The 13,979-nt window shown below is 38.7% G+C and overlaps 1 protein-coding gene across 4 annotated transcripts in view; it reads left to right on the top strand.

Annotated features, from left to right (window-relative positions):
* The window catches only part of map7d1a (MAP7 domain containing 1a), a 43,341-nt gene that overhangs the window by 11,809 nt on the left and 17,553 nt on the right, over positions 1–13,979 (top strand). Inside the window, exons 2-8 of one of the 4 annotated variants that reach the window (XM_017708270.2) lie at positions 2,008–2,214; positions 5,547–5,615; positions 6,212–6,232; positions 10,204–10,367; positions 10,618–10,729; positions 12,004–12,108; positions 13,466–13,588. In XM_017708270.2, coding sequence (XP_017563759.1) covers positions 2,008–2,214; positions 5,547–5,615; positions 6,212–6,232; positions 10,204–10,367; positions 10,618–10,729; positions 12,004–12,108; positions 13,466–13,588 — 801 coding nt within the window. The remainder of the gene's footprint in view (positions 1–2,007; positions 2,215–5,546; positions 5,616–6,211; positions 6,233–10,203; positions 10,368–10,617; positions 10,730–12,003; positions 12,109–13,465; positions 13,589–13,979) is intronic. The other 3 variants (XM_017708271.2, XM_017708272.2, XM_017708273.2) reach the window with 3 other exon arrangements.

Below are 13,979 nucleotides of genomic sequence, written 5' to 3'. Positions count from 1 at the left end.
GTAATGACTGTAGTCAAATGCCCCCAGGATATTCTTACGTCTTTTACATCTATACTTGAGCTGGAGTGGCAAGTGTGGTCTGCCAAGACTGAGCCATGTGTGAATTGGTCGCTCTCTCTCTCTCTCTCTCTCTCTCTCTCTCTCTCTCTCTCTCTCTCTCTCTCTCTCTCTCTCTCTCTCTCTCTCTCTCTCTCTCTCTCTCTCTCTCTCTCTCTCTCTCTCTCTCTCTCTCTCTCTCTCTCTCTCTCTCTCTCTCCCTCTGTCCCTCTCTTTCTGTCTCTCTCCCTCTCTTTCCCTTGTTAGCATGACTACTCTGCCTCAGGCTGTTGAACTGACATATTAAAAATCAGACAATTCTATTTTTTTTCCAGTGAAACACTTGAAATGTTTGGTCATTCCTGGTCAACAGGTTATGCTACTTGAAGGAATGTGAGGAAAAGTAACATGGAATCTGATATGTCTCAAGGCATTCTGAGTAAATATAGATACAGTTATAAAGAAATAAATAACTACCTGAAACCAAATTAGGGTATTTTAAAATATTTATTTCTATGGACAGAAAAAGTCAAATCATTGATGGAAAAGGTTTTTGCATGGAAGAAAATCAATGGCATAGACTGGCATCTAATCAGTTGCACCAACAAACTACACTCCAACAAAAAGGGTTCTATGTAGTACCAAAAAAAGAGTTCCTTGGCTTGTAAAATGGTGGAACCCTTTATGGTGCTATATAGAATCATTTTCATGAAGGTTTAAGACTAGGTGATAGGACTGTCTACAACACATTTTCCATCAATCTGAAGAATCATTTCATGGTGTAAAGAACTTTTTATTCATGTAATTCATTCTAAAGAACCTTTGAAAAACCATCTTGTTAAGAGTGTAATGAATAAAGGCACTGAAGTAATTTTGTTGGCTAGTTTTGTGATGGTAACCCCAAAATAGTATTGCTTGATTTATTTTTTTTTTTTGGGTTTTTTTTGTTTTGTTTTGTGACCATAGAATAAGAGGCTTTTATCCTATAGTCAATTTTCTATCACGCTGGTTCCCAAGCCACTCTCCACCTCCCACGAGATGGTTTACATTTTTGCAACACATAGAGATATAGGAAAAATGTGGACCTTCTCAGGGGCCTGGGACCGTTGGGAACCACTGTCCATCTGTTATTTAGTTTGTCTCTTTATCAAGAATAGCGTGCTGATGATTCTGGAATTGAATACAGGCAAACAGGTGCAAGGTTCACACTCTTCTCGCTTACAAGACCAAGTAAGAGAAGTTGGGCAGAGTTGTTTAAGAAAAGTAGGCAAGTATCTTATGCCCTGAGATAACATGATATTTAACTGTGTCCATTCTATATTCAAATGGTGTGCCACAGGATGATGGCTCACATTCAAGCAGTCACAAAGAACCAGATAGTTTTGCATAGTCTCTTAGCCTAAATGATACAGTAGGTTTCAGACACAGGTTGAGCTGATTTGACCAGATACTCTGGCAGAATGGCTACTTGCTTGCCATTGGACACACTCTGTCCTCAGTGATTCATTAGTTCAGATGCCTTTATCATTAGCAGGACTTGGACATCTATCATACCTTTCTTCTCTTCCTCTGCTGAATCAGTGCCTTTCTGAACTGTGAAGAAAAGATAAGTGAGCCAAGTTGCTAAGTAGTCCTTTTAGTTGTCAATACTGAGCCCTTTGTGTAGCTGTTGATAGTAAACAATAGCAGGGCTCAAGGTAATATGGGAGGGTAGCATCAAATGATTTTCATAGTTACAATGATTTATTCAGAATTGAGCTCTGTCAATACCGAAAGCACTATGTACTAAATCTAAATTATTTTCAGGTCTACTGCAATACATCCACTCATTCTACCAAATTCATGGTTCTGTAATCAGGCCTTGATTATCGTAAATGTAAAATGCACCTTTATTTGAATGTGCAGCTGTAGTGAATTTTGTCTCTATTTGGCAGCTGCTTATATGTTCTTTGTTTTTTTTCTATTTCTCAGATCCCCCCAAATCTCTAGATGCAAACCCCACTAAAGCAAATGGCGAAGAGGTGAAGACCCTCCAAAAAACAGATGCTGATGCTCCTGTTAAAGATCCTGAACACAAGACTGTCACTTCAGCTCCAAGACCAGATGTCATTCCAAAGTTACTGACTTCACCAGTAGCACCTACCCCACGGTCAAATGCCAGTCCTCAAACTAAGAAAGGTAGGCATGCACCTGCTGTAAGGTGTAGTCAGAGTGTTTGAATGCCTTTTAAACATATCTTTTACATGGCAGTGAATGGCTGTTATGGAAATGTGGTAAGAGCAGTCATGTTGACCTAATTCACATAGATACGCTCTCTTCATTTGGCCTGCCATGCATGGTCTTTATAAACTAGTTTTCCTGGCATTAGACTTACATTAGACATGGAAGGAAGTCACTACGTTTTGTACTGTGAAATATTTGCCTGTTCTGGCTTCTGTAAATGCAGTCCGAATTAAGTAAGTTATTTGGGTAATGTGAATGGTGAATGCTTAGTGATGATCAGAAAATACAAGCAGCAACCAGCTCATGATGAAACCTGACCAGGCGTCACATTTCACTGTGCTATGCCAATGGATAGGATTTATGACCCTATGCTTCAGTCACGTTTGTGGTACAATGGCTTTACTTGTTTGAACCAATGCTATTACAGAGCATTAATAAGGCTCAATAAGGTATTTATTATTTTTTTTATTTAATATATAAGTCTCCACCGTATTTTCACCTCCAAATACGTTGATTGTAGTCAAGTCTTTGAATTAGGGAGCTTAAGGAAATCTTTCGACTGCCAGGTTTCAGTATTAATACCAGACGCTGAAGCAAATGTTCTTAGGTCTGTGCTAGCAGAAAGAGAGTGAAAAATTAATGTTAAAAAAAAAAAAAAAGCAAGCAAGCAAACAAAAAACACCTAGAATCATTTTCGCCTTAAATGTAGGCACAGGGGTTGTTGGTTGTGGTGGGGTGATGTACCCTGACATAAATCTAAGAACAAGCAGCCATGATTTGTTCTAGACTTACAAGGTTTTTTTTTTTTCTTAAATAATGTAATTTTGCATATATTTTTCACTTAACTGAACAAAATAAAGCTGCAGTTTTATATATCATATTTGCCATGTATTTCTTTCTGTAGTGTAGCAGAGTGTTTGGGCAGTTTGTGCAAGGCCCTTTTTGATGGCTATTTTAAGCAATGTGCTCCATTTAAAACTGCTCAATTTAAAACTTAGGGTTTTTTTTGTGTCGGATATTGGATCTGTGTTAAGATTTGAGTATTGGTATTCGGAAAAGGATATGGTCAAATTTTCTCTCTCATAAAAAGTTATTAATTTCCGATGCAGGTGTGCACTTCCGAAAAGGCCTTTTAATGCGCATATGAAGTGGTTTTGATGTGATTTCTCTCTCCAGTAAAAGAAGGTGCGGGCCCTCATCTTAAAGCACTGCAGTGGATTAAAAATGTTTTATACTGGAGAGTAATAAGAGTGTTTGATTAAAGAAGGCACTGAGTGACCTTGCTGCTGCTACTGCTGGTACTTCGCAGCATGCAGCATGTCCTTGTGAAGCATGCTGAAGCCTGCATGTCCGGATGGCCAGCAGAGAGAACACACGATTGCTGCACTTCTGCTGCCACAGAGTCTCTCACTGGTCTTTCCAAAGATGGTTGCTATGGAGATGTGGTTAGAACTGTTGCTGGATGGCCTGGATTTCCTCTGAAAATGGCAGCTTTGTTGCACAAAGTACTCCTTTCCTTTTGTTAGTGCCCCTGTTGTGTTCTGGTTAATTACAGTAGTTGCTGTTTTGGTACCGTGTTGGCTGCCATTTAGTCTCATGGTTTATGTACAGTATTTCTGTTTTCAGTCTGCCTCTTATGGTATTGAACTCATGTTTCTCTGATGTGCCCTGTAATTAGCTTATATCACATATGTGGTGTCTTCAGAATCAATTGCACATCTTTCATCTTATGTGAAGTTCTTACTGTTCTTCATATAAGTTTCTCATATTCTTGAAAGAACAACCTAATCAGAACAACAAAACCACATACCTCACGTAGTGTTTTAATCCATACATAATTGTGCAGAAAAAATGAAAGGCATATGGTGATTTTTGGTGGTGTAAAATAAATAAACAAATTCATTAATTAATAGAAACGGGAAAAAAGACAGGAGGAACAGTGTTTTCCATATAGTGTAAAGTTTAATATAAAATAAAAATAAATGGGAAAAAAAATAACCATGATGGTGTAGGTCCATTATTGTATAGCAATGATTGTAGTTCTGGAGCTAAGGAGGAGAGGTGCTGTGGCCGCTGCAGGTGCTTCTGCCGCATAGATTCTGTTGCTTTACACCATCTACAAGCTGTTTCTGGGTCAGCCTGCTGCTTTTTCTAGCTTGGGCTGAGTGACTCATCAAGATGAACGTAGGCTGCTCATCAGCTCCTGGGGCCCGTGGGACTCGGCACTTCAGCTTTCTGACTGCTAAAAATACCTTTTCCAGAGTGGAGCATGGGCCACCGAGAAGCAACCTGCTGCCAGCATCCAATTTAATGAGTTTCTGTTTTATTTGTCATCTAAGTCATTTGGAACACGGTTGGGATCATATATGACTGAAGTCAGTGTTGAAATGTTTTTTGTGACTCGTGGACTTAACAGTGAAGAGAGAATTCTGTTGCTGTACCTTAGTTCGTCCAAGTGCCCTAACCTGTAAAGAAATACTACCTCTTTGTGATCTGTCCTCCTGGAGATCTTTATTCCAGTGTTGATACTTGACTATATGTTTGTTTAGTATTTGCACTAGAACTAAACAGTCCAGATGGGTAGATCCCAAGTTGCTGGGTTGGAACCCAGACCAGGGTTGTCTGGCTCTGTTCCTAGAAGGCAGGGGTCCAGCACAGTTAGAATTCCCTGTTCTAACACACTAAACCTGGTAACTAACTGCAGAATGGAAGTCCGGTAGATTAAAATTAGAAAAGCACCAAGCTTTGAATGATAGCTGGGCAATATAACAACAATTTATATTATCGTGATCAATTTTATCATGATGTCTGCTAAATGGCAGTGGAGAATAAATGCTTCTCTGAGCTCTAAGTATGTAAATGGGCACTAGTGTATTGTCTGTCAAAATATCATGAGACGTACTGTAAAAATGTAAGCATTGTTATGATGTTTTTTTTTTTTTTTGTAATATTGACCAACCTACCCCACTCCAAGTATGTTTGTAGTATAAGCTGCAGAATTGAACTGAGGCAAGTTAACTGGTGTTATACAGTATGCATTCTTACAAAAATCTAACAAGTGAAATGTTTTCTGCCAGAGATGTTACTCTTAACTTTAACTGAGCTGTGTGGAAAGCATTGTCAGATGACTCTTAACTATGGTGATTGCATGGTAGGCTTCTCAGTGGAAATGTGGTGTGAATTTCCCATAGACTCACTGCTGCCAGTTTCCAGCTCTTTATAACGCTGCAGATGGGAGCTTGGGCTTGCAGCACAATAACGCCTCTTATCGCTCCCTCTCTCTCCAGATGCAGTGAAGTCAGACGACCGTCAAAAACTGGCAAAAGAGAGGAGAGAGGAAAGAGCTAAATATCTTGGTAAGTGACTGCTGGGTTTAAGGAAGACAGTGCCTCCTGCTGGTCAGGATGTTGTATTTTAAGAATTAGGCATTCAGGCATACAGGGTCACTGCATCAGACTGAAACCACTACATTCTCGTAGAGGTTGTGCGTCATCTTGTGGTCATCAACACCTCTAAATAAGAACTCTGGCTTTAAAATGCATTTGTCTATAGGGAAAAATATTTCCTGATTTCTCACGAAATTACTACAAAATGACAACACATCATCTGAGGTCTGTGTCCAGTCCGTCTCATTTCCTTGACTCAGCATGGCTGTCCACATGTAGCCACAGAAAAGAACCAACAGCTGTCCCTCGCCAGTTTTAAACCACCTTCTCCACAACAGTGCTATACCATGTCTTTACTTCACTTTTTAATCTCTTAACCAGCAAGTTTTCAGAATGAAGTGCTGTTATTAACCCATATGGATGTAACCTCACCACACACTTGTTTAGGAACCTCTTGTAGCAGGCTGAGTGTATTGTGTGTTTGCCCTGCTGCTCATGGCTGTGCACATGCCTGCACTGCTTTGCATGATTGACAGGCACTCTTGTCTTCTCTCTTACTCCTCTAGAACAGCGCAGCCATCTTCAAGGTAAGCATTTCTCCAAGTGTCTGGTGATGGTGGTGTCGTGTTGTGCGTGGTCCAAAATCAGGGGACTGATCCATTTTTTTCCACTCCCCTTTCAATTAATCGTACCAGCTTTCTTTTCTCCTTTCTTTCATTTTTTTTAATTTTATGGTCAATAAATCTCTTTTCTATATCCTCCTTTCTCCTGGGAAATTGGAAATTTATGAGCATCTGGGTTTGGGACATATCTTTTCACTTTATTTCATTACTAATTTAGACCTTCACTCCTGGGTTGCACACTCTTTACTGTGGGTAAGAGAATGTAACCCAGGCAATAATTAACTTATTAATTGGCATAGTATAATTTTAAGATGATCAAGGTGACTGAGGTAATTGAGAGATGCTTGAGAGATGAGGTAATTGACTGGTTGCAACCAGAATCAGCACCAGAGCATAACACTGATTGGTGGGATGATCCATTTCGCTTCCACCAACAGGGGTGCACTACATGAAATAAAGTACTTACCTATCTATGAAGTTCTACAATGCATTGACCCCAGAACAGTGAAAACCTGAAACTGCTATCCATAAGATTCATAAATCAAAACAAACGTTTCTTTGCACAAAGAAGCAATGATTCCTAACAAATATGCTTACACTTTCTCTCCGTTATTCAGCCATTTATGCTTTTAGATTTAATAAACCATTTTCAGAGTTAGAGATCTCTTTAGTCATGTGATGCTCTATGGTGGTGTTGCTTCATGCTTCAACTTTATGCTTTCATGTGTCCATGCTTCTAATCCTGTTGTGATGGTAATTGTGTTGAGGTTTTTTTGTTTGTTTGTTTCTTTATTTGTATATTTCTAAATTAATACAACCTTTAAATAATCATGCTTGAGTGAATTGCTGTTTGTTTTTGGTTAATTAATAATATAATTTTATTGTTTTATAATTAATAGTTAATAATATTTTAGTATTTAAATGGCATTTGAGCAGTCATTTTTAGTGGACCAATGTTAAAAGTGAGTGAGCCTAGGAATTATGACCACTGCTTGCAGATTTTCTACATTTTCTATTTAGGTTTTTGGTAATACCATCTTAGGGCTTTACCAGTCTAATGTGGGTACATTTTATATAAAGTGAAGGTCCGTGGTCTGATCGGGTTGTTTGGGCTTTTTCTTAATTGCTTTGAGTCAAGAACATAGATGATAAGTTTAAGGTCAATTGCAGGTCTCAGCCCTAAGCACACCGTATTTGAACTCCTTACCACAAAAGCTCACAGTTTATTATATCTGTTTTTTGTTGTTGTTTGTTCTGCAGCAGAGTTCACTATAATTACCAGATGTATTCAGTTAAAAACAAAAACTTGTCACACCCAAACTAGCTTGGCTGAGAAAAGATATTGGTATTTGTTTTATTTTTTTATCATGAGGACAAAAGAAAATAACTTGCAAGTATTCATTCCAGCCACATGAGTGCAGTGTATGCATAGTTTCCAGCATTTAAGTTTGTATGTGCACATCAGGTTTGATGTGTGTAAGAAAAGTATGGACTTTTTATTATGAAACTACATAGTTTTAGTCACTGATAATGATTTTACTAATTTATTTATTTATTTATGTATTTTTGTAAGGCTATCTCAGAGATGTTAGTATGTTCATCTGATCATAGCCCCATTCTTTAGGCACTGTCAATTCAGAAAGGATGGAAATAATCACTAGCAGTCTTAAATACAATAGGGTTTGTTTTGAAACCCTCTATTTACAGGTGGAAACGAGTGGGATAGTAAGTGTTGCCCTGTTGTTAGGACAATGACTGTAACAGTTTCAAACTAAGCTGCTGTAAATTTGCTTTAGTCTCTACTTTGAGCTCTTATCAGTTCTGAATGTAGTGCAAGTGAAAGAGAACATGACTGTGAAAGAGCATGCCTGAGCCTGGACTGTCGGAATCTCATGCAGGTTTTCTTTGTCTACTGTGCTCTCTGGTGGTTTATAAATTATTTATGGAGAGAGACACTTTGACTTACTCAGGCCATGGCTAATTTATACCACAGCTTCACATGGACTTGCATAGTCCCATGCAAGGGGCTGACTGATTTCGTATTATCATATTAGTTGATAATCTAGTTTTTTCGCTTTACGCTAAACATAACAGAACTATTTAGATGCTTTTTAGATTACAAAATTCAGGCCTGAATTTGGATGATCATTTATTAGTTACTGTTAGGCAGCTGAGCAGTTGATGCATGCAGTTTTAAATGTGGAATTCTTAATAATACAGGGGTTGTTATTGGATAAAATTTATTATTTGATTTATTTTAGTTTAATTTAATTGCAGCTTAAATCATGTTTATAATATTAGTAAAAAAAAAAACTGGTTAGAAATATTTTACTGAAGTTGTTCAGCCAAGCTAGCCTTTCAAGCACAGAATCCTCTATATCAAAACATAGCCGCTGTCAGATTTCTGTTTTGTTGTTAAAACTTCTTGTACACGTTTGAAATTAGGGCACAAGTGTTTCTATGTCGTTCCACCTAGCACCCCACCACACACACACTTGGGTTAGCTAGAGTCACTGCTGTGACATTGCATTTTTCCAATTGTGTGGCAGCACAAACATGCCTGCAAGCCATAGGGTTAGAAACATTAAAGTCTAGTATCAACTTCTGATTACTGTACTGCTGGTTCTTATTTGCTTTCTGCATGATGTCACATTAGCTGTGTAAATATGTCTGCAGGCTGCCCCTGTAACAGAACTGCACTGTAATAGAATAAAATCATAAGCCACCCCACAGTGTAAAATGTTTTCATGTAGATCTAGAGACACAGGGAGAGTAAGATTGATAGAACAAAGTAACTCTTATTTAGGGGTTCCTGTCTTACAGTCTCAGGAGAGTCTGGCGCTTAACACATTTCGAAGATTGTACATTATTTGAAGAGGCAGAAGTGCTTAATGTGATGTTGGGATATAAATGCCAGTCAAAAAGAATTAGAGAAACGTCAGCATGTCTCTTTGTGTGAAGCCACTATAGTTCATTTATCTCCATGTAAAGTGGAACATAGATTTGCCTTTGCAAAGAAAAGGTTTTACAACTACCCTCTGGAACACAGCTGTTTCAAACAGATGAGTAGGGTGTAGTGCATTTTTACATCTGTGTTGACGTGTAATATGCTGTGTGGCCTGGAGCATTTGGTGTGAATAGCCTTGTGTGCAGCAATTATGTAGAATGATGGGTAATATAAAGGCAAGGCAGTAGACAACCTATTACAGCTCATATAAAGTCTGAACTCAAACAGCTGAATCTAGTGTATGTTTTCTGTATTTAATATATCCTCGTTCTTGCATTCTTTTCTGGAGACTTGCCTTCAGTTTTTCAAAGAAATTTGCAGAGATGGTTTTTCCACAACTTTTCCCCTTTTCAGTCTTGGAAGTTGGTTGCATTTTCTGCTACTCATTATCCAAGTAATCTCAATTACAAATTTAGACTTTTAAGTTCATAAAAATATATTCTTCACATCTTACATGTCCAGTTTTAATATTCTAGCCATTACACATCTTTTCAGACCCATAGCGTTGAGTTGTCTTCTTTATCTGATGGTAGCGGTTTGGGTGGTTGAACAGATCTCGCACAGTTGTAAGCAGTCCTATTTTCTGTGTATATGTTTTAATAACTTTGTCATAATGTCTACCAAAAGCTACACACCTTTTACTAGAAGGACACAGTAACTTGGAAAATGAATAGTTTATACTTAATAGCAGTTTTGCCTGGAATGTAAATATTAAAAAAATTAAAGAGAAGTTCAGATTTTTACACTGTACTGTAAACTCAAACGGATATGTTTTTCTGGTTTTACATGGAATAATATTTTTATTAATTTAATTTTTTAATTGAAAGTAGAGATTAGTTAGTTTAAATTGACTGTTCATGTTTACCTGCTCATTAACATATACTCCCTTTATTTCTCTCTCTCCCTCTCCTTGTGGCTCCCTCTGAAGCTGCTAAGAAGTCAGAGTGGTTGGAGAAGGAGGAACGGGCACGGCAGTTGCGAGAGCAGCAGTTGCAGGAACGCAGGAGGAGGCTGGAGGAGCAGAGACTAAAGGCTGAGAAACGCAGGGCTGCTCTGGATGAAAGACAGAAACAGAAACTGGAGAAGAACAAGGTGAACAATGAATGACTCTGCTTTACTGCATTCAAGGAACCACAAATACTCCTGAAATGTCTGTTAAGTGCTCAAAAATCCCCCACACAAGCAAAGACCACAGGCAGTAATACTAACAGAAACAAAAGTACAATGACACACTGTCATATCCAGTAATTTGATATCATTACAACTGGTTGATATTTGGTAATTGGCAGTGTATGAAAGGATGGAGATTGTTCCATGTCTAAGCAGTTCTGTTTGTGGTTAGGAGCGCTACGAAGCTGCCATCCAGAGGTCTGTGAAGAAGACATGGGCTGAGATTCGCCAACAGAGATGGTCCTGGGCCGGAGGGCTGAGTGCCAATTCAAGTCAGAGCCAAAGTGAGTAGCACAGAGTTACTATAGGTGCAGTTGGTTTCTATGGATGAACACAGTATAACCTGAGAGTATTTGGCAAAAAACAACGTTACAGTCCCTTATTTTTGTGTTATAACTTTATTCCCAATAACACAGAGATGTTTGAAATAGCAGGTTTTGACCAATAATGTCAATTAAGAGCTGTTGTTGCATCTAGTTGGTTTCCTCATCTTTTATGACTGAAAGCAAGTGTTTGTTTACCCAGCATCAGTGGTAAATGACCCAAGAACCACAGAGCTCTTGTCACCATATTTTTAGATTTCATTGTTTTTTGAAAATGGATCTGTCTTTAGAGGTGTTTTCCACACAATGTGATGAGCTTGTTTCAGACCAACCACAAGTAAGTGTTCACCTATAATTCTACAGCTCTACTAGTTTCTTGGTATTTATGTGCATAAGTGGGACATCCGTATCATATGAGTAAGTACATTGAGCAGGAGAGCTGAGCTAGATTGATTTCTCGTGCATAAACATCACATTGTTAGCTGTCATGACCCAGTTGCTGAACTTTAAGTTGCAGTTGGAATTAGCCACTCTGGTGTTTTCTGAGGGAAAGTGTCCAGTAGAGTCCTGCATGATTAAGCTAAATCACTGCAACTCTGTTCCTAATGCTGAAGCATTGTCTCGTGGGCCTCATGACCTCATTTGCAGGTTTGTCAGTATTGTCTCCAACGGAATTCTCTAGAGTCAAATTAATTTAGTTATTTGTTTACACTGGACTTGTGCTCCGTCATAGCACTGAAATAAATTGAAAGCTTTTTGTCTTATTTATACAGAAGATAAATGTCTAGCATGAAGCTTGAAAGTGTAAACTATCAGTGGTCAAAATCCTTCCTGACAGTGGACAATATTGGACAAATGTTAGACACTAATGTTGTTATTGTTGTTGTTGTTGTGTTTTTTGTTTTTTTACCTGAACATATGCTTGATACTATTTGAATGTAAAAGAGTAAAGTGCTGTTCTGAAAAACTTGGTGGAACCTGGTGGAATTCACTTTGACCGAGTGCCATAATAGACAGATTTTATTTCTACAGTCTTTTTATTGTGTTTTTGTATTTGTATTTTTTCCTTTTATGAAGTGCAGTGCAGGATTTATAAGCTCTACCTGTTCATAAGCAGGTTTTGCGAACAGCCATCATTTGTGAATTCTTTCCTCACTTGTAATGTGTTTGACCATGGATCATTGTAGCTGCATGTCGGCACTTCAAGCCTCCGCGGTATTCTCTGGGTTTTACAGGCCGATGCTCTATATCTGCAGTCAACCTGCCAAAACATGTGGACTCAGATCTAAACAAGCGACTCTCCAAATCCTCAGCCACCCTCTGGAACTCCCCCAGCAGAAGTAAGGCCGCACCCCCTGGACTCGCTCCCTCTCCCTCGCCGTCTCCAGCTCCGCCCCTCACATTTTATGATTTCTGTTTTCCTTATTTGATTCTCTTTTTTGGCCTCCAATCGCCTGCCTGCCCCAGCCCTCACAGCATCATTTCTCCCCTGCCCAACCTCTTCACCTGATTTGGGTCTTGAGTTTCTAAACCTGACATTCTTATGTTCATATCTGGATATGAATGTATGAATTTTGTCTCCATGTTCTGTTGCCTTTTCCACTAAAGGGGCTGGTCACACTCCCAGTCAGTTTCCATTGTTTGAATGGTTCATTTTTGGTGGTGGCTGTTTCTGTCTCCTTTTTTCTTTTATGCATCATAATCTAAATCAGAGGTCTTAAAATCCAGACCTTGAATCCAGTTTCCACTTCTAGATTTTGTTATGACTGGTGTGAACTCTTGATGAAACCCATTGGTCACCCAGTGTAATACCTATTAGTGATTGCAAAATCCGGGACTGGAAACTGAATTCAAGGTCTGGAATTGTAGACCTCTTGTTTAAATGTCCATAAGTGAACCCGTTTCAGTGTTGTTGGTGAGCTCATTTCCATTTCCATGATGATTATGGTGTTGGAAGTGTATTATTGGTGCCAAAAGTTATTTTCATTTGTCTATGTGGTGCATGCACTAGAACGTTATCGTGAGAGTTGAGTGTGAGAGTTGAGTGTGAGAGTTGAGTGTGAGAGTTGAGTGTGAGAGTTGAGTGTGAGAGGTGAGTGTGAGAGGTGAGTGTGAGAGGTGAGTGTGAGAGGTGAGTGTGAGAGGTGAGTGTGAGAGGTGAGTGTGAGAGGTGAGTGTGAGAGGTGAGTGTGAGAGGTGAGTGTGAGAGGTGAGTGTGAGAGGTGAGTGTGATGCATACTGCTGTTGAGACAGCTATCAGCACTCTGAGAAAATGTCCTGCAGACCCTGGGTATGCCAGACAGCTCTATTGTTTTTTGATCTGGTTATATGACCACTTTTTAGCTGTTTTAGCTGATGCATTATGGGCATTACAGCAGTTTAGAAATCAGCATTCTTATTTTCTATTTTTGCTATTTTAATCACTCTTCAAAGTGGGATAAAATAAATCTGTTTTCTTGGTTTCTGTGAATATGACCCAATCCTGTTACTTTTATTTGAGTCTCTTGAATGTATTTGTTCCTACGTAATACTGAAAGCCTAGATCCAGAGTCTAGATGTCATCATTGTTTGTTTATTCTGTATATGTTATGTAAAACAATGAGTGGATAAATAGCTGTGAAAGTTAAATAGGAAAGCAGAAAATAGGACACTGCTGCTGGGTCTGACATCCCCTCCCCTAATGTTTTCCTCCTGCAGCCCGTAGGTTGGAATTGAGTCCATGGGAGAGTAGCATTGTGGACCGGCTGATGACACCCACCCTGTCCTTCCTGGCACGGAGTCGTAGTGCTGCCAGCGTGCTAAACAACGGCAAAGACTCTCGTGAGTAACACAAGATCACATGATTTACTTACAAACCTTTACATATATGTGACAGAGTTTTAAAATGAATAATTTTGTTGCATTGCTTTCAAGATTTCAAACAAGGCACTGCTCAGGAAGGGGAAAAACATTTGATGTACACTATAATTAGGAATTTATTTATTACACATACAGCTGTAAAAAGAGAAAATGAAGGAGAAAGCTTGGTTTCAGTTCATGTAAAAAAAGACAAGCTGAATGATTTGGTGAAAAATAGCTGATTGCAATTTGTCTATCATAACATTATGATTCCTAAAAAATAATTATTTGTAAATCGAGCTCCAGGGCTTTTATCACTAAGAAGATCAACACAAGCATTTCTATGAACCTGAGGTTTGAATGCTTAATATAA

The sequence above is a fragment of the Pygocentrus nattereri genome, chromosome 3 (assembly GCF_015220715.1).
Source record: "Pygocentrus nattereri isolate fPygNat1 chromosome 3, fPygNat1.pri, whole genome shotgun sequence".
Taxonomy (NCBI): Eukaryota; Metazoa; Chordata; class Actinopteri; order Characiformes; family Serrasalmidae; genus Pygocentrus; species Pygocentrus nattereri.
Note: the sequence above shows the minus strand (reverse complement) of the source record. Positions and strands in the feature narration are given on the sequence as shown.